Source organism: Hippocampus comes, unplaced genomic scaffold (assembly GCF_001891065.2).
Source record: "Hippocampus comes isolate QL1 unplaced genomic scaffold, H_comes_QL1_v1.1 scaffold86, whole genome shotgun sequence".
NCBI lineage: Eukaryota > Metazoa > Chordata > Actinopteri > Syngnathiformes > Syngnathidae > Hippocampus > Hippocampus comes.
In genome coordinates, this window is record NW_017805882.1 from 3,064,640 (window position 1) to 3,087,475 (window position 22,836).

The 22,836-nt window shown below is 40.8% G+C and overlaps 4 protein-coding genes across 8 annotated transcripts in view; 3 read left to right on the top strand and 1 right to left on the bottom strand.

Annotated features, from left to right (window-relative positions):
• The first annotated feature begins 16 nt into the window (after positions 1-16).
• On the top strand, positions 17-1,013 carry nanos3 (nanos homolog 3). Its single transcript, XM_019889149.1, has one exon. It carries the CDS (start codon positions 74-76, stop codon positions 806-808), a length of 735 nt encoding a protein of 244 aa, XP_019744708.1. The 5' UTR covers positions 17-73; the 3' UTR covers positions 809-1,013.
• Positions 1,014-1,272: 259 nt separating this feature from the next.
• Positions 1,273-5,260, bottom strand: LOC109527306 (uncharacterized). 3 transcript variants are annotated; one of them, XM_019889144.1, is made up of 8 exons: positions 5,165-5,260; positions 4,639-4,736; positions 4,055-4,514; positions 3,829-3,880; positions 3,186-3,522; positions 2,745-2,878; positions 1,589-1,690; positions 1,273-1,508 (listed from the first exon to the last, which is right to left on the bottom strand). In XM_019889144.1, the coding sequence occupies exons 1-8, from the start codon at positions 5,175-5,177 to the stop codon at positions 1,430-1,432; spliced, it is 1,275 nt and encodes a 424-aa protein (XP_019744703.1). In that variant the 5' UTR covers positions 5,178-5,260; the 3' UTR covers positions 1,273-1,429. The 3 variants fall into 3 exon arrangements, with proteins under 3 accessions (XP_019744703.1, XP_019744701.1, XP_019744702.1); XM_019889142.1 differs by having other exon boundaries at positions 3,829-4,514; XM_019889143.1 differs by having other exon boundaries at positions 3,829-4,514; positions 4,639-4,732; positions 5,165-5,243.
• An 81-nt stretch (positions 5,261-5,341) lies between these two features.
• cc2d1a (coiled-coil and C2 domain containing 1A) lies at positions 5,342-19,481 on the top strand. Of its 3 annotated transcripts, none has more exons than XM_019889140.1 (28): positions 5,342-5,496; positions 5,598-5,735; positions 5,820-5,952; positions 6,047-6,153; positions 6,336-6,566; positions 6,675-6,990; positions 7,113-7,222; positions 7,323-7,395; positions 7,779-7,865; positions 7,955-8,082; positions 10,381-10,453; positions 10,542-10,672; positions 10,972-11,059; positions 11,146-11,222; positions 11,337-11,432; positions 11,981-12,103; positions 12,506-12,564; positions 13,750-13,866; positions 14,417-14,490; positions 14,563-14,621; positions 14,699-14,850; positions 14,922-15,012; positions 16,426-16,581; positions 16,913-17,044; positions 17,122-17,248; positions 17,334-17,410; positions 17,497-17,544; positions 17,645-19,481. In XM_019889140.1, the coding sequence occupies exons 2-28, from the start codon at positions 5,679-5,681 to the stop codon at positions 17,675-17,677; spliced, it is 2,955 nt and encodes a 984-aa protein (XP_019744699.1). In that variant the 5' UTR covers positions 5,342-5,496; positions 5,598-5,678; the 3' UTR covers positions 17,678-19,481. The 3 variants fall into 3 exon arrangements, with proteins under 3 accessions (XP_019744699.1, XP_019744698.1, XP_019744700.1); XM_019889139.1 differs by having other exon boundaries at positions 5,651-5,735; XM_019889141.1 differs by having other exon boundaries at positions 5,342-5,492; positions 5,649-5,735.
• A 1,692-nt stretch (positions 19,482-21,173) lies between these two features.
• mri1 (methylthioribose-1-phosphate isomerase 1) overlaps positions 21,174-22,836 on the top strand; it is a 27,835-nt gene continuing 26,172 nt past the window's right edge. Inside the window, exon 1 of the mRNA XM_019889148.1 lies at positions 21,174-21,650. Coding sequence (XP_019744707.1) covers positions 21,519-21,650 — 132 coding nt within the window. The 5' untranslated portion in view covers positions 21,174-21,518. The remainder of the gene's footprint in view (positions 21,651-22,836) is intronic.

Genomic DNA, 22,836 nt, shown 5'->3' on the forward strand with positions numbered 1-22,836 from the left:
CCGCCAGTTTTTTTTTTTTTTTGTAGTTTGCTTTTATTGGAGGGGTGAAGCCAAATAAATAGCCACGCGACTGATGAGGGAGCAGATCGGCCTGTACTCTACAATGAACTGCATGCTGTGGGAGCTCTCCTTTATGGAATCGAACAGAAAAAGTTTTCAGCCTTGGAAAGACTACATGGGTCTGTCTGATCTAATCCGAGGAACCCTGGGTCGGAATGCCACCACCCAGAATCGCCCTGTGGCCCCTGAAGATCTGCATTCAGAATATGACGTTGAAGCGGCTTTGGCTTCTCTGCGCTGTAACGCAGTCGCAAAAAGAATCGACCCTGGGGCCAATAATGTTCCAGCTTTTCGTGTTGGATCTATAAACCGAGGATTCTCCGCGCGACAGCGATCTGGCGGCCCGTGGGACCTGTTGACAGTTTCTGCTTCTGCTCATCCGCCAATCCAAGATGCTTTGGGAGGAAGGACAAGCGGCCCGGAGCATCGCAGCAAGACTGCCCGTCAGCAGACATCCGAGCCTCAATCTCCGAACGTAATCAGCAAGAGGTGCAGTTTTTGTAAACGCAACGGCGAGACTGAATTTGTCTATAATTCTCACTGGCTAAGGAATCTCGCCGGAGAGGTAGTGTGCCCGTATCTTCGCCAGTACGTGTGCCCTCTGTGCGGTGCCACGGGCGCCCAGGCCCACACCAAACGATATTGCCCAAAGGTTGACAGCGTCTACACTTCTGTTTACACCCGCTCGGGCGCTGAAGCTCCAAGACGAGACTTTCACCCGGCTGCACCGCGGAAAGCTGACTTTTAATTGTCATTGACTGTGAACTGGTTCAACACGCGTCTGCGTGTTTTTGTTTGTGCTCATGGTGAACATGCATGCTCGTGTGTCTAAGGTGTTTTACTGCTTAAATGTTGTTTTACTATCAGACAATGACTGCCAGGGACTCCTTGGGAAACGTTTAAAATATATTATGACGCAGTCGACTCGCTCCTGTCTAACGAAGTTAACGACAGTTACCCCCCGACCCCTTTAACAGACTTAATGACTCGGGTGTTTTGCGGTGTGTAAATAATTGTGGTTGAAGCTTATTTTCACTATTATGCATGCGTGTGATTTTGAAAACTGTTTGTTCCTCTTCGTTTGTAGAGGTAAAGTGTGTGTATTTTTGGACATCCAAAATATAACTGTTGTAAAACCTACACTTTCTTCTTTGATCTTTGGTTCTGATGTGAAAAAAAAACACCTTTTTAAAAACTTCTCAACAAGAGATGACAGATATATTAAGGCCAGCTTTACTTCACAACAAAGCAATACAAGTAAATATCAAAACGCAATTTGTGCCAAACAGTCATCTAAATTGTTACGTTGAGTAAAGCAGAGCCAACGTTTATATTGCTCGTCAACTTGCGATGTCAGTCGGACGACCTCTCAGCGGGCCAAGTTCCTTGATTTCTTACTGCCACGCCGCAAATGTTCAATCTCGCGACGAGCGGCCATAACGGTTCGACTGGAAGAGAGCAGTGAATGCATTCGAAATTATCAACAAATCATAAATCGCCAGAAAAGGATCAGGCGAAGTTGACGAACTTTAGAAAGGAGAGTTCCTTGATGAGCCCGCAGATCAATACCGAGGCATCTTCTTCACGGCCGGAGGGTTCAACAACTTTCTCCTTTATTTCCTGCTCCTCACTGGAGGACACACAAACCCCTCGACGCATTTAATATTGATCAAGGAAATACAGAAACATTCCGCCAATACTAATCACACATTTTCTAACGGGGTTTTGTGTGGGGGGCAACCGAAAGGAAAGGCGGAAACGCTTCTTACCTCGAGAACTACATTCATTCGTTGTTTTGTTTCCTTTATTATAATTGATGGTGTATTCATTTCTTTCATTATATAACTGATCGATTCGTTGAATATAAATGAGATAAAATACATTTTTTAAAATTTTAAATAATTGCTTAGTTTGAATTTAAGTAGAAATACAAATGTAAAATGAATTACTAAAATACTGTTTCACGTATATCATTTAGTTTTTATTGAAGGATTTTATTATTGCGTGTAGAGTTAACATGAAATTATTACAATAATTGAATAATTATAATTACATTTATTAGAAAACGATCTAAAAATATTTCCTTCGTAAAATTAACTTTCATTTTAATTTGGTTCTTATCTAATTGGCTGATGCGTTAGTAAATATTTTATTATAATTCATTAACATAAAATTATAAAAACAAGAATAAAGTATGTTTTGATCCACTTTTTTTTAACCTGGCCCAGCTCTCGCTAAAATCCAATGTAGCCTTTGAGTCATTTTGTCCTCCAAATGTGATGTGGATGGGGCGTATATGGCATCACTCCCCCTCCACAGTCTTTCTATGGAATAGTAGTCAACTTTAAATGTAGAATTTTTAATTTAATATGTTTGATTGGGTTAAGTTGTACAGACGTCCATCCTCCGGGACCTGGGTACCCTTCCGTCATCGTCCCTCTGTCCTTATTCATATTATAATTGTCCTCTGTCCACATCTGTCCTCATCCCTTTAAAGCGCTTCCAAAGAGTTTGTACCTCCCATGGAATTTTGTATAACACGGTTCAAATTGCGCAAACAGTTGCAGGACCTTGAACGCCTTGAATAATTAATTGAACGTGAGGTACCTGAGTGAGGACTCTGCATTCAAGAACCTAGTGTGAATGAACTATACTCATATTTCTTACAGTGAACGTCTGCTTACATCAACTGGATATTGTAGAGCTGCGAGTCTGAGACAAAATCGAAGCACCCAGATCCAAGGAAGTCATCGGGGCTCATGGTGCTTGGGTGCTCTGTGTTTACAGCACCAGAACAATGCTGATTATCATGACCAGGCTGTTTGCAAAAAAACAAACAGACAAATAAATAAAATAAGCATAAATACAATTATTTTCAAATGGGAATTACAATACAATGCTCAAGAAGTCAACGAAGAAGGAGGACAAAGAGGAGGGAGGGCAAGGCAGAAGCTTGTGTGCACCGTGGATCAGCAAGGAGCACAATTCTTATAAATTATCACTCTGCCCGTCAGATATCAAAAGGCTTTTGGGGGCAACTGATGACAAAGGATTCCACAGTATATGTGCATGTGCCTCAATGCTCAAGCGGCTTTCCCGACAGGGCAGCTGGATAAACGACTCACCATGTCATTCGTCTCTGAGACGCCAGAGGGCGCAGCTTCACAGAGTTTGGCACTGCAGTCTCCTTCTTGGGTGCGAACTGACAGTGCATCTGCTTTGTCTTCTTCACAGTCCACAGCATCACCACACACGTCCTGCATCTTCTCATCAGGTGTTATGGCAACATACTGCACCTCCACGTCACAAGAAGTTAAGCGTGACGATCCACAGTCCACTTCTTGAGGATTTGGGTTCTCCAAACAATATTCTTTTTCCATTACAGGTGGGTTTGAGTTGGAGAGGGTTGGATCTGGAGCAAGAACTGAGCCCTCTTCAGGCATGTGGATTGCTGTTTTTGGCCTGTGTTTTAAGAAACCAAATGGAAACCAACTTAACGTGTTTCTTATCTGTATCATCATTACACTTTATCTTGACTTCTGTGTTAGAACAGATTTGACTTTGATTGAATAAACAATATTATTCTAATTTCCCACTTAATTTGGAATTTTGGAGCTTCCGATTATACTCAATTTGTGTGTACCCCAAAATAGTTGGAAGCATACTCCTTTAGAGAACGTGAGCTCTATAAACCTCTGAAAACTTTTATTTTCAATTGAAAACATTTAGCTGTTAAAAAAAAACAAAAAACAAGACATGGGTACTAACCTGTCTGTTGCGTTATCCTGACTGGAGTGAAGCACCTCTTCCTCCCTTGGGTCTGCAATGACGGCCACAGGGGTTGGAAGCAGTGATGATTGTAAGAGAGATGATTCAATTTCAGCTTTATTTATGGCTATCTGCCTTTCAACTTTCAGTCGACTGTTCTGTCCATTTACATTCCTACTTATCTGTAAAAAATGACTTCGCTCCTTCTCCGTGAGACCACACATACCCATTCTTTTCCTCTTTTTGGCTGGCTCTTCCGTGACTGATTCAACTTTGTCATCTTTGCTGTTTCCCATGCATTCACTGCAAGGTGCAGGTGGGCTCACTTTTTGGTTTCTTACTAAATCAGACTGCAGGTTATTCTTAGTTCTCTGCTGATCTTCGAAAGCAGTAGAACATGACTGATCAGCTTTGTCAGAGGTCAACTGAGTGCATGTTTGAGACAGTGTTCGCTCACATTTCGTCATTTTTTCCTCTTCCTTGTCCTTTGTGCTCTTGCTATCATCACTTAAAGGAGAAATCTGTCGTTGAAAATCACTGATGGGATGTGTGACTGTTGCCTCTTGTTGCTTTATAACAATGTCATCCACACTGGATTCGTCAACCTTTTTGTCAGGGATGACATCTGGTTTGGTCAGGGAGGACTGTGCTGCCGCCTGATCTTGCACAGAAATGACAATAGACATCTGCAGAGGGGAACAAAAAAGTGTGGCATTTCTTGCTGGATTCTTATCTCTCATATTCTGGTATTATTAGGAATTATTGTTGGTTTTATTAGAATAAGAGTGTCTTAAAAAAAGATCTGATTACCTGTTGTAGAAAGGTATGGTCAACATCCGTTGAGAACATTTTGTCACATGGCGTTTTTCTTATCCCGAGGGACGGAAGCTGTGGTGGATCTGAGCTGTCTTGAAAAATAAAGTACCATATATCTGAATCAAACATAGTAATCACAGTACCATAACATACATAGAGTACAGTATTAACTGTTACGTACATTTGAAGCAACAACAACAACAAAAAAAAAATATGGTTCATTAGCTTCCTTTACCATTCCTTGTGTATCACTGCACTTGCTTCAGCCATCTTCTTTCAAATTTTATCTTTAGGAATACGTTAAATGAATAAAAAGATACACGAAGTTTTTAAAATTTGTTTTATATTTTTACAAAGCTTCCAAAACGAATGGTGTCACGTTTGCATGATTTTCAATAGTCTGAAGCTAACACTGACATCACATTTATGCTTTCCTTGGGCAAATGAAGAGCTAATTTCCATAAGATTGAAGGTTTAGATACTTACTAAATCTACTTAAACAACATGTAACTTAATGTACCTTGTGGATTCATTCCCTGGAGGATAGCGATAAAAAGAAGTGAAACTTTATTTGTCTTTCATCCACCAGAACCTAAGCCAAGGCGCGCCTGAAATCTTTTACGTCAGGAAAGGTTGTATTGCGGTCAGCCGTAAAGCGCTTTGCTTGTTGCCATTGGAGACGTAAGGTAGGAAGTCATTCCACTGCTTGTCGAGCTTGTTTTGAAGGCTCGACGTCTGTTAACACTAAACTGTTATTATAGTCTTTTAACATTTATTTCAGAGCAATATTCGACAACTGTTGATATACTATTTTAACAGATCAGCTGTCGCGAAGTGCGTGAAAGTGACAAGGTAAAGGATATACTTTCGAAAGGCATTAGCCACACAGGAATTACGATGACTTGCATTACCCAGCCAACCCTGATAACTAAGTTTTAAATGCTTCATTTTAGCCAAGGTGAAAATATCCATCACCCCTCGCTTTGTCGTCTGCACAATTTATTAGAAGCTACGTTTTACATCAGTAACAGTCGATGAGTCGAAGTCGGAACCCACCTCCCCGGGGTCAAGGGGCAGCGCGTGCCAAACAGGTAACTCAGCTCAGGTCTGAAACGAGATGCCCATTCTTGAGCATCTGTCTGACCTAAGATCTGTGGAAATTCTTTGTGAATTAGATGGGGCTGCTCCTTGACTTGACCCCGGATGGGGGGATGGATGATGACGTTAACGAGGAAGATCTGGAGGATGAGCTACACAATTTGATGGGAAGAGGAGGAGGCCCGCAAAGGAAAAAACGTGAAAACAAAGGTGTAATGACCACTCGATTGCTTTCTTCCCTCTCTCCCTCCGATGTACATTAAAGTTTCATTTTACTGGCCTTTTGACCTTTTCTGGTCTCTAGCTCCTGTTGCTATGGCCGATATTGAGCGAATGGCAGCTCTTTGCATGAAAGACCTGGATGAAGAGGACATGGAGGATGAAGATTTAGCTGATGATGAAGATCTGTTGGTAAAACAAACACCCGTTGAAATACGTGCACCTTTTTATTGCTTAATGATAACATACACCACTTCCAATACTCTTGGAGGGGATGTACAGTGGTACATATTGATATTTAGTTGTTCATCAGTGCCAGATATTCCCTTTTCCCCCGTAAACTACATGTACAATTCGCTTGTGTTTGTTCACAGGCAGAGCTGAATGAAGTTTTGGAGGATGATGAGGAACACAGTTCTGCTCAGACTCCACAGCCTTCCAGAGTTAGCGTGACAACCGGTTCTTTTCCTCCTGCGAATTCCACTGGTGCAACTGGATTGGAATGCCGTGTATTGGAGCGCATGGAGATGTACAAGGTTGCCATCTCCAATGCAACTGCATATGGGGAGACAAGCAAAGCTCGAAGATATGATCGTGGACTAAAGGTTTTGAAAACTGTCTTCATTTCTAACTGTATTTCATATCTCATCATGGGTGCCTCCTGTGTTGAAGATGTAAGTTATGCTTACAGTTCATGTCCTTGCCGTCCTCAGACATTGCAGTCCATGCTTACATCGGTTAGGAAAGGAAAACCAGTCAACGAGGAGGAGATGCCACCTCCGGTTGCTGTAGGTGGAAAAGCCAGTGCCGCAACTGAGTCTGAATCCATGAAAGAGAAACAAATGCCAGAGCCCGTGTTAATTCCCTACCCTCCAGTCAATCAGAAACCTTCACTGGAGGCAGAGCGAGCGGCTCCTAATACTAAGCCGCTCCAATTAGCTCCCCCCTACAACCCAGCTGCTGCCATCACTACGGGAACCCCGATGATCTCTCCACTGACACCCTGTCAGTCCGGCACACAACACTCAGGTCACATGATAACATACTGCTGTCAGACTTCTCTCTCTTTGTATTCCTCAAGTGATGTACGGAACAATTTCACAAGTCCCTTTGTGAAGACTAATGTAGATGTTTTTCTTCTATTCTTTCAGAGGTCAAGCAAGCAGTGTTGTCCCGACAGAGAGAGTACAAGCTAGCGGCCATACAAGCCAAGCAGAGTGGTAACATTGACCTGGCCAAACAGCACTATGTCATTGCGAAGGTAACAGGACTAAAAGCCACATCTTATTGGCATGTGTAGTTTACTTGCAGAAGATTTTTTTTTCAACACAAGCTAATGAATATGGGTTTTCAATATACAGAAACTGGACTCAGTGGTGGAGGCCATAGATAGGAGTGAACCAGTAGACCTGAGCTTGCTTCCTCCAGCCCCCGGTCAGTATGAGGACTTCAGCAGAATGCAAACCCCCAAAAATATTTTTCCTATGTATTTTCTCATTTTCCTATATATTTTTTTCTGTTATGATCACTAACAACACCGCAACAGAAAAAAAAGTAGAAACTCAACATTATGCAATATAAAACGTTATTTTATAGCTTTTTGACCTTTAAATCTTCAGAAAATTAATAACTTTTTCATCCGATAGTGGATCAGCTGAAAATCACGTGATCGGCCCCGCTTTCCGATACGTAATTGGATTGGGACATCCCTATTAATCATGACCGATACCGTACAGTTACTGCATGTATCACACTTTTGCTTCTATTCAGTCATGGTGTGCTGTTGGATTCAACCACTGTTTTGTAATGATTCACAGGAGACATAGTAGACGAGACACATGCAGCACCTTCCCCTAAACAGCAAACCACTGCTGCTCCTACAACCACACAGGAACCTCCCGCTGGCAAGTAGCCCTGATTCTTCTCTCTGATTGTTTAGCATTGTGTGATGAAGGTGATACTGAATATATAGATGTGTGTGTGCTTGTTGTAGGCCTTCCTGCTCCCAACAGTCTGGCAGAAGCCTTGCAGCAAAGGATGGACATTTACAAATCAGCAGCAGATGGAGCTAAGAGCAAAGGAGATGACCGTAAAGCACGCATGCATCAGCGCATTGTAAAGGTACACGCTATGCAGCTCAAATTTTTAAGGGGTCCGTTAACTTTAAAACAGCTTCAAAATAATATACATGGCACACCGTGTTGCCCTTAAATAAGGAGAATAATAACATGATCAGTGCCATGGTAACCTGGGATCAATTACAATGGTTATCTTCTGTGTAATTTAAGATTGAAATGCTTCTATGTACAAACTTGGCTTGACGTTGAAATGATCAGACTCAACTCAACTCAGCTGTATTTATAGAGCATTTTAAAACAACCATGGCTGTATACAAAGCGCTGTGCTTGGAGCAAAAATGCTGAGTCAAAAGCCAAAGAATAAAAATGAGGTTTAAGACGCGTTTTAAAGATGAGCAGCGAGGGGGCTTGCCCAACGTTCAGCGGGAGGTCATTCTGGAGAGAGGGACCGGCAACGGAAAAGGCTCGATGCACCACTCCTGTTCAAATGGCGGGTTTTTGTGATTTAAAAAAAAACATGAGACCAAGATAAATCATTTCAGAACTTTTCCTCTACCCTGATTTTCTTCCAGCAAGGAAGTGAAAACGAACAGCTGAACTAATGCGTTTGCAGAGGTTAGGGTGCAGACCTTCCAACTATGTCTAGAACCAGTCACATTTGACCTCATGTTAAATATCTTATATAGTGAATTCTGAAATTTTGTGTGTATACAGTCAAAACTAAAACACCACCCAAGCAATGATGTTTTACCGACTGATCTCCCCTACTTTGACAGCAATAACCTCAGCCAAACATCCCTTGGAGTTGCATATCAGACGTACAGAACGATCAGGTTGAATGTTGGACCAGTGCTCTTTACAAAACTGTAACAGTTCAGCAAAATTCCTGGGATGTCTGGTGTGAATCGCTCTCTTGAGGTCATGCCACAGCATCTCAATCGGGTTGAGGTCTGGACTCATTGGGCCATTGCAGAACTTTTTTTCTTCCATCCTTTTTTGGCTTTAACTTTTGAGCAGGTGCCCTTAAAGTCTTCTGCAAAACATCTGGATAAACTAGCGAATTCATTTTTCCTTTAATGAGAGCAATCTGTCCAGGCCCTGAGTATGGCATGCCCATACCGTGGTGCTTTCTCTACCATGCTTGACAGTTGGATAAGGTTTTGACATCCATGTGCTATGCCATTTTTCCTTTATAAATATGATTGTATGTTTCTCCCTAACAGTTCAACTTTCTTTACGTCCGTCCCTAGAATATTTTGACAGCGGCTCCGTGGAACATTGAAGTGCTCTTCAGCAAATTTCAAATATGTAACAGTGTTTTTTTTAAGACACCTCCTTGGTGTTGTTCCCTTGAAAGAAAGCCATTTTGTTTCATGTCTGACATATGATGGATTTGTCAACAGAGATGCTTGCATGTGCCAATGAATTCTGTGAAGTTTTCAGATGACATGCTTAGGGTTCTTTTTTGCCTCATTGAGCATTCTGTGCTGTGCTCCTGCTGTCATCTTTACAGGACATTCACTCCTTGGAAGACAGCAACAGTGCTGGACCCTCTCCGCTTGTAGACAGTTTGTCTCACCGTGCATTGATGAACATAAACAATTTTGGAGATAATTGTGTAACCTTTTCCAGCTTTATAATATATTTGTCCAAGTCTCTATAAACAGTCCTGACCCCAACCCAACTGAGATGCTCTGGCATGGCCTCAACAGAGCCACACTAGACATCTCAGGAATTTTGCTGAACTACAAAAATTTTTTAAAAACGAATGGTCCAAAATTCATCCTGATGATTTGTACATCTGATCTGTAACTACAGGAAACATTTGATTGTTGGCGATTGCTGCCAAAGAAAGCTCTACCCATTATTAAATGAAAGGATTTACTTTACTTTTTCCTCCCTGTCCCGAGAAAGTTGATTTGTTATTGCCGATAAAAGTATGAAAACATACAGTATAATTGTTTGTGCGGTTATAGTTAAAGCAGACACCATTTATTCTTATTTTGCTGCAGGTCATGCCACATTTTATGACCAATTTATGTTAAAAGGGGGTAGCTTACTTTTTCCTACTCCTGTACACACAAGTAAAAGTACAGAATGTCTGTCCTTGAAGTATTGAAATATAGAGTAGGAAGAATACATTGAATAAGCCTTTTGCTGACACAGAGGGAATATGAAACTTACCGGTACATCTTTTATTTGTTATGAGGGTCAGTCTGAAAGCCTTCACATAGTTGTGCTTTTTTATCACAATAAAATCAAGACAAGACTGACTTGTTTAATTTAAAAAAAAAAGTATTTCAGGGGGCAGTGGCAGACTCATCACTTCTTCTTTTAACAGCAATACCAAGATTCCATTAAAGCACACAAAGCTGGTCGACCTGTCAACTTGTCCGATCTACCTGTACCACCAGGTATATTTCTGATTGCATACTGTTTGTTTTTAGTTGGGAACAGTGTGCGCAGATTGTATACTGTGTAAAGTGCGGATTTCTTTTCTAGGTTGTCCACCATTACAGGGCTCAGAGAGCGATTCTCAAAACTTTATGGGTGTCCTGGAAACAGCTATGAAAATAGCTAATCGAGATCCAGACGCAGAAGAAGAAGAGGACAGTCCAAGAGAGACTGCCAAGGTTAAAAAAAAACAAACAAACAACAACTCATGAATATACTGCCAAGTGCACTAATTGATATACAGCCAGGAATTTTGATTGGGTAGCCTTTAGACTCCAGATAGCAGTACCGTCTGTTGTGTATTTACGCATATGTGTTGAATTCTGACATTTTTTCTCTTTTATTGCACCTCCATAACATAATCAGATATGTAGTTCTGTTCATTTTTTATTCTGTATGTGTTATTATAAAATGACGGTCACTCTTCTCATCATCATCTCTATTTGGATCCTTCTTAATGATAATTATTTCTCCTTAGACCTCAGTGCGTCCACCTGCCCAGAAAGCTAAATCTCCAGCGCCTCAAGCCCCAGGTGGTTCCACAACACAAAAACTGGGAGCCAAAGGTGTGTTGGCAGTGTAACTCCAAGCCATGCCTGCATACCCATCCTTTGACTGCCACATCACTTATTTTTTTTAATGATCAATTTAGCCCAACAGCAAGTGGATTTCCTGTTACTACGGCGACAGGCTTTTTTGCGCGCTGCACTGCACTCAAAGAAGATGAAGGTATTCCAAAGAGTTGTTTTTCTCGGGTCGATTGAGTGGCTGATATTTTTGTGTCTCTGTAAGATGTATAACCGCAATAGCCCTTTAAAAAAAAGTCTTGATAATATCTTGTAGAATATGGCGGCAGCAGCACAGAACCTCAGACACGCCAAAGGACTCGACCCCATGATCGAAGCCGCCAAGTCTGGCCTTCCTATTGATATCACCAAGGTTCCGAATTTATGCATTAAAACTAATGAAAGACAAGATCATATTGTAGTCCTTTGTGTGTGGCACAATATGTTTGTATTTGTCACAGGAGTCACGGAATGTGTGAGGTGTACCAAAAACAATTGCGCATGTGTTTGCACGCACGATCTACTGTATTTTCTCTATGTTGTGGGAATATATCCCACGGGACTGATTTAATTTGGTTTGGTCTCACCTTTTGTTTCCTCGAACGCACAGGTTCCTTTCTGACTCAGAGTCACAATATAATTATAAAACAGAATATTATTCCTGTGCCTCTGTTCCTTTGCTTTTAGTATTCATGACTTGTAATAGAAAGTGGAAAGTTGATTTGACATGGGTGCATGTCTTTTATTTTTAGCTGCTCGGCATCACAAATTAGGTTTAAAAAAATAATAACTTGAATACTGCTTTTCTGTGGGGGGCACAATGCACAGTTGTCACATGTTGGTGCATCTTTTGTGTCTTATGTTTCATGTCTAAAAAAGTATAAAAATCTCTCTTTTTAATCATATTTGTACTCATCTCAGATACCCAGTCTTCCCATCAGTGAGGACGACTTCTTGCTGGCTCGTTCACGTACATCTCCCCTTTCTCCTCGTACCAGTGAGCAGTACCATGGCCTCATGGATCTTTTGCGAAAGCAGCATGAGGTTGGTATTGACGTTTTGTTTCACTCGATAGCAGCTCAAGCATTCATACTGTACATAAACATGTGGACAAAATTGTTGGCAACCCTGTGTTAATGAAAGAAAACCAAAATATTAGGCTGAAGGGTACCATAATTTTCATCCAGGCCTACAGTATGTCATGAATCTGTTATTTAAAAATAATTCTCTTGAACCACAATTCAAAAGCAATGTCTGATTTGAATTGGTTAAATGTTCGCTTTTATTTTTTGTGGTTGTTGTCAGATTTAAGTTACTTACTGTATGTGACCACTGTGGGTTTTTCTGTCATCAACGGACCAACAATTTTGTATACATGTTGAATTATGTAATTGTGGATGCAATCTTTTCCACTGCATCTGTTTCTCTCTCCAACTTGATCTCCAGAAATGTCTGAGTCACTCACAGCAGTTCACACTCATGGGCAATATTGGCGAGGCTCTCAAGTAAGAAGATGTTGCTCAAAGCTTTCTTTTCAGATATTTATGATTATGATTATTATTTTTTATTATTATTATTGTTATTATTATTATTGTTTGTATTATAACAATTGACATCTTCAGGCAAACATTTCTCATTCACATACAAACAATTGTATTGAAGCCATTTTTTGTTTGTTTATTTATGAATGTATTTATTTTTATCTGATTTTAGTTTAAATGGCCCAAAGATATGATTCGTAGACACGCAATAGAGTAAAATATACCTGCAAAATCTAATGACATCCAACGTTTGGTACATTTTACACTGTAGCTAAATAACATGACCAAAATATCAGAAAAGCATCTATTTGACTGTTGACTCCCAATACAAAAGTACATGTACAAATAAATCAAATGCTCTCCGACAATGTTATACAGCTTATATTTGCAAAGGCGTTATTTAACGGGTCTAGCTGGATTGTGCTGATTTAGCCTTTTGGATCCAGCTTCATTCTAACAGGAATGTAATCGCAACACACGCACACACACAGATAGATAGATACACACACACACATATAGATAGATGGATAGATAGATAGATATCCTCAGCTGGTGGGAAGGGACCCAAAACTGGATCCGTCCTGGATCTCTTTCGGGTTTGCCGAGGACAGCTAATAAAAAATTACACGCATTTCTTTTTCATTATGTATGACTGCTTTGTGGTTTAGCCACTAGTTTACTCTGTAAATAAATACAGTGCAGCTCAGTCTCTGGGTGGAGAATGTGTTTGAGAACTATATGCTTTTGGGTAGGTAGTATATCAAACGACCTTTGAGAATATAGTACATGCATGTTTTCATAGGTCATTTTTAAACAAATAAACTGGGTAGCGATTTTGCACCAAGAGGAAAATTCGGCTCCCAGCTCACATTGAGAACCACTGTAGTTATATAATATTGACAAAATGTTTCACATACCGGTAGTTCGCATGCCTTTAATAGATGCTGTAGTTTGTTCATTTGCCTTCTTTTCTCCGAATAAGGAGGTTTATTACTTTTCCGAGGTCTAGCATTTTGAAATGTTGTTTCTCGTGCCTGTATTGAGAAACTAGTTTTATAAGAGTACTTTCGTCTTAACATCTACAGTCAGGTCACGAATATTGTGCAAAAACTGTATTTGTGCCCTAGGGCTGTGTCTGTCTTTCTCCAGGTATGAAAAGCTTGTAGAGGATTCATTCAAAAATCTAGAGATACTGAAGAATTCCTACACCAAGGGCCAGCCAGTGCCCAGGTGTCACACGGAGGAGAAGACCTTCAGTGTTGTCAAGTCAGTAGCAAACTCCTAACGAACATTCAAATTCAATACAATTTGTCTACTACCTGTATAACTTTCCTTTTGGTTTGATTGTGCTTGACAAAAGATGGAAGGTGATCCGACAAAAATCCACTACTAAATGCATACTATTTGAGGTGTATTGTGGTTTGGAGGCAACTACTACAGTAATTAATTTGAATAACTCTCTTGTCCTTTATTTAGATGAGATATACGCTCTGTCATTTATCATTTTCATACTACTATTAATTTTTGGGTCATTGTATTCCAGTTTGGATAATGGATGGATGGATAGTTTATCCATGCCAGTGTATGTAGTTGTGTATCAACTGACTATTCATATTGCTGCGAGACACCTTTTGACTCATGTTTTGAAGTTGTTGATTCGCAGTGACTCACTGTGACAGATTTTTCTTGGGCTTCGGTAACCCACCAATCTGGTAGCTAAATGACTCATTTCACAGTCTGACTTGTTTGGATCACTGTGATGATGACTGATGTCTGTCACTCATACTGGGCTCAAGACACCTGTCTGTCTCTGTAGGACCTACCCCAATCTGACTCCCAATGACATGATACTGTACATCATCAGAGGCATCAACTTACCAGTTCCCTCTGGTAGGCAGACTTCCTGACAATCTGCTACAAATGAAATTGCGTCTGAATTTACACCTCGGTCTCTGCCTTCAGGTGTCTCGCCTAATGATCTGGATGCCAGCGTGAAGTTTGAGTTTCCTTTTCCCAGTGTGGTATGGTGCTGTCAGAGCAAGAGAGAAAGGAAGCGAAAGATGGTGTTATTTAATCATTTCCCTTTCCGCATGTATAGGAGGATGCGCAGAGGGACAAAACGAACACAATAAAAAGTACTAGCAGTCCAGAGTTTAAAGAGCAGTTCAAACTCAACATCAACAGAGCGCACCGAGGATTTAAACGAGTCATCCAGTCCAAGGGCTTCAAATTTGAAATCATTCATAGAGGGTACGAATCAGAACTGCTTTGATGGTAATGTTCAAATTATTTCTTTGACATGATCTTCTGCATGCTTACAGAGGCCTCTTTAAAACAGACAAGATTGTGGGCACAGCTCAGCTGAAGCTTGAGGGTCTAGAAAACCACTGTGACATCAGAGAGATTATAGAGGTGAGTTGAGTCCTCACTTTGCTGAATTGCATGAACACCATTGCTGCATTTACATCGAGGGACTGTGTCGTTGGGGTGGACCATCTTTTGTCTGTGCATGTTGCTTTGGTTTATAGTGCATTGGTGTGTTTTAAGTTTGGACAAAATCCTTCTGAATTTCTCTGTCAAACCAGCCAGGTGTCATACATCTGAAAAGTAGTCACAGCGTTGAAATTTGTCCACATTTTCTGATGCCACAGCCTATTACCAAAATGGAATAAAAAATATTTCCCCTTTCAAAATTTTTCACATCATGGTGGGAGGGGGGTGTTTCAACATTTATTACAAATAAAAAAAATAAGACCTCACATGAACATAAGTGTTTACAGCTTTTGCGCAATACTTTTTGTTGCACCTTTGGCAATAATTACAGCCTCATGTCTTATTTATTTATTTATTTATTGTATGTATATATGATATTTGCTCCATGTATAGCACTTTGTATACAGCGATGGTTGTTTTAAAGTGCTCTATAAATACACTTGAGTTGAGTTAATATCTTTGAGCAGTTTCACCCATTCCTATTTGCAGCACCTCTCAACTTCCATCAGGTTGGTTGCGGAGTGTCTGTGCTCAACCATTTTCAGGACTCTTCAGAGATGTTCGATCAGATTTCTGGGCTCTGGCTGGGCCACTCATAGACATTCACAGAGTTGTCTTGAAGCCACTTCTTCTTTGTCTTGGCTCCGTGCATTGTCCTGTTGGAACGTAAACCTGAAGTCCTGCGCACTCTGGGAGTAACCTGTCCTTGTACATTGCTGCATTTATCCCTGCCTCAATCTTGACTAGTCTCCCAATTCCTACGGCTGAAAAACAACCCGGCAGCATGATGCTGCCACCACTATGCTTGACTGTGGTGATGTAGCTATTGAATATTTTGGTATTCGGATGTCCTACTGAAAATTCTATCGACTGACTGGTTTTATGATTTTAAAAAAATGGTTCGGAACTTTTTTCTATTTTTGGATGATGGAGGCCACAGTGCTCATTGAAACCTTTTAAGCAGCAGATCTTTTTTCTGTACATTTTGCCAGCTTTGTGCCCCAGAAGAATCCCGTCTTGGAGGTTTACAGACAATTCCTTTGACTTAATGCTTGGTTTGTGCTCTGAGATTATATCTAGAGTCTCGGTGCTCTGACTGCATGAACAGCCCGAGTTGATGCTACTGACATTTGGCTCGAGTGAAGCGCCTTGTGAATTTTCTGGTACTCCCATAAATGCCAGGTGTCTCTTCCGCTGGTTACAGGCGGTAGTTCAAGTGATACTATCTGCAACACTCTATTCATTTCTCCTTTATTCATTTCTGAAGACCTGTATACCATTTATACATATGCCTAAATGTGCAAACGAAATTGAGATGTTTGTTTGTCCTAGGTGATGGATGGACGTAAAGCCACAGGTGGCAAGTTAGAGGTGAGGGTGAAGATCAGAGAACCCATATCCGGGGTAGAACTCCAGCCGACGACAGAAAAGTGGCTAATCCTTGAACCGGTTTCTCCTCTCTCACCTCCAGAGAGACAAAAAGAACGGGTGAGTCACCGAACTTGTTTTGCTGTCCAAGCAGAAAAGTTATCTCAAGCTGACATTCTCAACCTTCTTGAGTGCTCCTTCACTGCTCATCACTGATGTAAGATTCTCACCATTAATGTGAATGAGTGTACAAGTCTTTTGGGCTCAGTGCTGAAGAGCATCATTTACATGCATTGTAAGTGAGGGTCCCAAATTGTGCATTACTTAAGTAGAGGGTTTCCTCCACAGGTTTTGTGGACATAGATGACCATTTTGTATTCATGCAGAAAGACCTAAGAATGCTCATATATTATGTCATTTCAACAACTTTGCATATGTTTTAATGTGTCAGGCTCCATCTCCTCGATCTAAAACAAAACATGAGCTGAGCAACAGGAGCAGCCGCTCCAGCAGTTCTCCTCCCCAGTACAAGCTGCACAGCTTCAGCCTCCTCAACTACGACAAGGAACGGTTAGAGAGAAAGGTACTATGGTGTATATGTTTAGCTGTGTATAATGTTGCATTTCATTTCTTATTGCTATTGTGTCCTCCTCCTCTCAGATTGCAGAGTACAAAAAGAACCGACGGGATCCCCCATCTGATGTCATTCATCAGCACAAAGAGATCACACACAGGCTGCAGTGGCAAAAAGCGCAGCTGGAGCGAGCCTCTCCTGCTCTGCTCTCGGGTAACCCACAAACATCTGATTCCTGTAAAAAAAAAAAAAAAAAAAGCATTGAAATCTAACTCAGGTTTTCCTCCTCCATAATCAGAGTATGAAAATGTGCTCCGGCGCTTCACCCAGGGACTCGCTGACTCCGTGAAGAAATTTTCAAGTCAAGGCAATAGGGTGAAGGCGGGGTCAGGGTCGACTGCTATTCAAACATGAAGTCCGCCAGTTACTGACAGTCTCTCTTCATGTGAATGAATCTATAGGAGGCTGCCAAGGATGCTCTGAGTAGGCTGAAGATGGTCGAGACTGAGGTGAGGGTTTCTGTGTAGTGTATGGCTAATACATTGTGCGCCATCTTTTGATGATCTCATGTGGAAAGGGTTGATCTTGTTTGTCTATTTCATTCATCAGCTGGAATCACTGAAAAGGAAACGTGCTGGATAAGGGGAGACTAGTTTGGCCAAGGATTGGCTATAGTACTGTTGTCTTTTCTCTTTTCACTCACGTATACACAGATACAAACACTCGAGCGTTCTGCTCTCAAGCCTTTGACATTATTCTTGTCTGTACATCCAAGACGAACGCATGGGAGCCACTTGTGCTTCGTCCATTTATATTTTCTGGGGGAAAAAAAAGAAACATGAAATGCAAGCCTCAATAAAAATAAATAACAGAATAGTTTTATATGAAAGGAAACACAAGAGACAGTTGCTCTACAGAATACCTTCTCAAAAATTCGCACATTTGTCTTATGTCTAGTTTTAAGCACACGTAACCAAAATGTGTACCGGTATGTGCTTGACCAATACTCTGAGGTGTTTTAGCACCTTTCCTTCTTATTTTGTGGGCGTAATGGATCTTAAACTAATCTTTCTGCTCCACTGTTCAGAGATTAAAGTAATCTGATGCATTTGCAGTGGTGTGATGCGGGAGTTAAAAAAAACCAAAAACAAATAACGGGGCTTTGGGGTATGACAACCTACATCTCATAAGGAGGGATTAGTATTTGTTTCACCAAGGAGACAACTAGAACAGACATAAAGTTGCCTTTGGTTTTTGCGGGAAGGGGGAGGTGTTAACAGCGTGCCATGAATGTGGTTGCCGTTTAGCGCTGCCGTCTACATCATCCACTTGCTCTTTCTTTGTCGCCTCCTTCATCTCCTCCGTCTTCACACTAATTCCTTCACATACATTCAGAGATTACTCAGAGTTACACGCGGCTCCATTTGGATTTTCTTCCAAGTCTTACACAGACTTAAGCCCTCCATGCCGTCTAATAGAAAATAATTAACAGCTGCTACCGCTTTTACTCTGGATTTATTCAGACAAATCCTGGACGCAGCTGGCAACTTAAAATGAACCTTTTTGTTTACGTTTGTCTCCTAAATAATTCTGGAGAAAGGTGAATGTACCACTTCAAGTTTCTTTAATCTCAAATGGATTGCTGTTGATAACAGTATTGCAAAAATAAATAATAATGAGAATGATAATAACTTAAATTGATGCTGTTGAAGTGCCGTATGATTACTTTTCACACAAAGGATTAACCAATCATTTAACATGTGTTAAACAGTTTTATTGCATCAGTAAATTAGCTCCAGTCATGCATATCAACTTGAAGAAGTATCAATATGCTTTACTCATGTCGTCTGATCCCACAAGTTTTTAACGCTACATCACCTCAAAACACAACCTGACACATTACCCACACTTTTGAGTAAGAGACTGTCTTCTTCTTGTTGTCATAGTGACAAGCTCATCAGTAATCAGTGTGGATTTTGGATGGTTTGAGTTGGACAGGACGGCATATTGCAAAACTTTGCTCAGCTGACTATCTCACTGTGCGTGCAATTAAAAAATAAATACATTATAGAGAGAGAGAGAGAGAGAGAGAGAGAGAGAGAGAGAGAGAGAGAGTAATCAGGCTACTGGTACACTCCATTGAAAGATTGAGTTTATCAGAAAGTGGTGTGGACTATTGTTTGACATTACAGCATTATTTTCTCTAGATCTGCATCAGTGTATGTATCCCTCTTGGCTTGGTTTTGTTGAACAAATCGCTTTTATATTCTTTTCTTTCATGTCGGGGCAATCAGAATCACATACTATTTATATACTGAAGTACAGCATTAATTCTCTCTATTTTCAAGTGTTTGTCATGATGTTTGTGCAATTCAAAGTGGGAATGAATCAATGCTGTCATGTTTTGTCCAGGGTTTGTTTTAATATGAATAAATGGTAAACTCTGTGTGTTTTTGTCACTACACTGTTGATACGCTAGTTAATGACATCTTTTCTCAGTGTTTCATGGCATGAAGACCCTTTAAAGGTCATAATCAGTTTCACCATCGTGTTTTTTATATATATATATATATATATATATATATATATATATATAGCTATCTCTCACACACACTATGTGTATAAAACTTGACATCATTCCTTGGAATATGTACAGTATGCATGCAGTTTGTATGCACAGATGCCAAATATAGGATAAAAAAAAATCAACACCCACCTTTTCAAATGCCAGGTTTTTGTGGAGAAAATAAAGTAACAAGTCACACTCAAAGTAGACTAAACCTAATCAAATGTTATGTGCAATTCTCAATTGTCACCAAATATCTTTCGAGGCAACGTAAGAGCATTTGAAAAACAATACTTACATGTATTAGAGATGGGCAAAGGGACTTGTGCAGAGCTCTGAAATGTCTTTTCTTTCCAAATGCAATAGCTAGTAAATAAATGTGGGTCTTTCTGGCCCAGGTGTGTAACCTTGCGTTAGAAATACAAAAGGTGTGCTTGTTCATAACGTAAGATAGGAAAAGTGGAAATAATGATCAGTGGTAATCAAAAATAAAATATCTACTGCATACTTGGAAAGAAAATTATAAAATTATTTTTTTTCAAAGTTACATCATAAAAAACTCAGCCATGCATAACATAATATAGAAAATTAATATGGGTCATTTAGACCCATGTTGTGCATTAGAAGGGTAGTTATATAAAATGTTTATTATTCAAAAAGTAACAAAGGAAAAAACAAAAATAATTTTGTGTGATGGTCAAAAACAAGTTAATTGGGGAATAGCTTAAATACTGAATGATGACATTAATTTACTGCAAAGATATCGAAAATAAAAACTCAGCCGGGTCACTTTTGACGCATGTTGTGCATCAAAGGGTTAAGAGAATAGTCCTGAATGTAATCCCTTTTTTTTTAAATTACGTATTCTGTAACATTAAGGATGAACTTAAATTTCATTGTGAACTTTTCTTACAAGTAACAAGTAATTTGATTGACACGTCAATCAAGTTACAATTTCACAATGGATGGCACGAGGGAGCCTACAAATTTTTTGAACTCCTTCAATGCTGTTGTCAGGCAGCTACAAACAAAAGCATAAACCTGGGGTTTCTGGCAGTGTTTGAGTTAATTCCAAGAGAGCTACCGACACGCTCTTCGAGAACTACTGTTAGCTTACGATCTACTATAACGGGCACACCCTGTGAGATTTTTTTCCTAGTGTACAGTGCCGTAATTGGCGCATTTAAGATTGGGGAGCCAGATGGCATTTAACTGTGTATCCACTTTTGGTGAGATTTGTTTTGGTGATGTGCTGTTGGCGTTTTCTAATGTAAAACAGTGTGTGCTGAAAGGTTGGGAAGCATTACACGTGTGCACTATAGTACATGTACATAGAGATGACAATTTTCTTCCATTTTCAGTGCAATTCTTTAACGAAAACAATAATGAAGCTTAGTACGACTGAATGCAGCAAAAGTAGAAGCATTGTTGGGAGAAAATTCTTGCAATTGTCTGGGGAAACAAGAGGCTTTGGTGTTATGCAAATAACGGCTTTGAATTTGAAATTTCCCCTGACAAAGGGGCTAAAAGAGAAAAAAGGGGGGATGGGGCACGGGCACAGCGAGGAGGAGAGATCACGTTGGAGAGAGCGTTGGGTGGGCGCGGCTAACTATGCGAGGACTTCCGGCTTTGTGGACACGTGGTTCCGTGTCGGTCTGCCTGTCAGTGTAGGTGAAGCTCTCCAACCCTCCTCTCCCTTTTCTCCTCCTATTTCTTCCTCCTCTTGCGTCTCATTCCCTCCTTGTCTCGCCAACTTTGTTCGTGTTGATACCAGCCGACTGCCAGCCAGGCCGCGCTCAACAGTCCAAGGGACGAGTGTGCGTGCTAAAGTGTGCGTGTGTGATATTGTATGTGTGCGTGCCAGCTACCCTCCCGTCCGTGTTATCCTCCCCAACATCCCGCCTCGTTGTGTCGGTCATGACGCTGGAAGCGATCCGCTACCGTGCCGGGTCTCTGCAGATCCTCAACCAGCTGCTGCTGCCTCACCAGACCGTCTACGATGACATCCGCTCGGTGCAGGACGCCTACGACGCCATCAAGTCAATGAAGGCAAGACTCTTCGATCACCTCACTTCCCCACCCCTCTGTGCACGCCGGCTGCATGTGCATCTCCTCCCGTTGTCCATGCGCTCATCTGTCGTCGACTCCTTTGTGCTGCCGCCACTGCCGGTGCACGCATATGTGGCCCTACTCTGCTTACACTCGGCCTGGATTTTTGTTTTGGGGGCACACGCATTAGCACACAGACGCGCGCGCAAACACACGCACACACAAACACACACACACACGCGCACGAATAACTCAATCCGGAATGTATAGATTACTTATCGCCTCGTGCAAGATACACAATCTGCTTATATTCAGTCACCCATCAAGTGGACCCCTTCTTTCTCTAAGAAGGCTTATTGATGAATTATTAATGCCCCTTGCCAGGGTTTTTGTTCACATTTTCGGTCCTGTGCTGCACTCTATGACACTCCCACTGCATTTGTCACTGCACACTTGAAGGCAAGATGTGAAGATGAGATGTGGCCTTGCATGCTGTTGGGCTTCTTTAGCAGCTGGAGGCACATTCACAGATGTTCGGGACCCTCTTTCTTCCTCCCAGTTGCACAAATATGGAGCAGTTACAAGTGTGATGTTGTGGTTGTGTCAGCATGAACAATTGTGCTGTAAGCAGCTAGGTGATGTCATGATGATGTAGTTTAATGAGAGAGGGAGAAATTACTAACTGTTTTTGAAATTTCAGAGCAATGATACCAAACTTTTTTGTCACACTCAGTTAAGGGAACAAATTGACGTAGAAACACTACAGTTTTGACTAATGAGTGCACCATCTTACAAGCTTTTTGAATTACAAGCCGTGGCTTTATCAGCTCATTAAAGGAAAAAAAAATTATATATATATATATATATATATATATATATAGTATCATCAGTCACCTGATGCATGATGCTTGAAAAGCATTTGAGCATTACACTGAAAGAATTTGAGTCTGAAGTCAAAAGTGTTTGAGCATTTCACTCTACTCAACGCTCGACAAATGCTCAACAATGTGTCACCTGCAAGCTTTGCAATGCAAGGCAGGCAGCATCACAACCATGACAGCATGTGAAGTGAAAACCTGTTTTGTTTTACTATGCCGCCTGCTACCAGGTATTCTATCTTCGATCTTCGATCTTCGATCTTCAATCTTCTATCTTCTATCTTCTATCTTCAATCTTCAATCTTCTA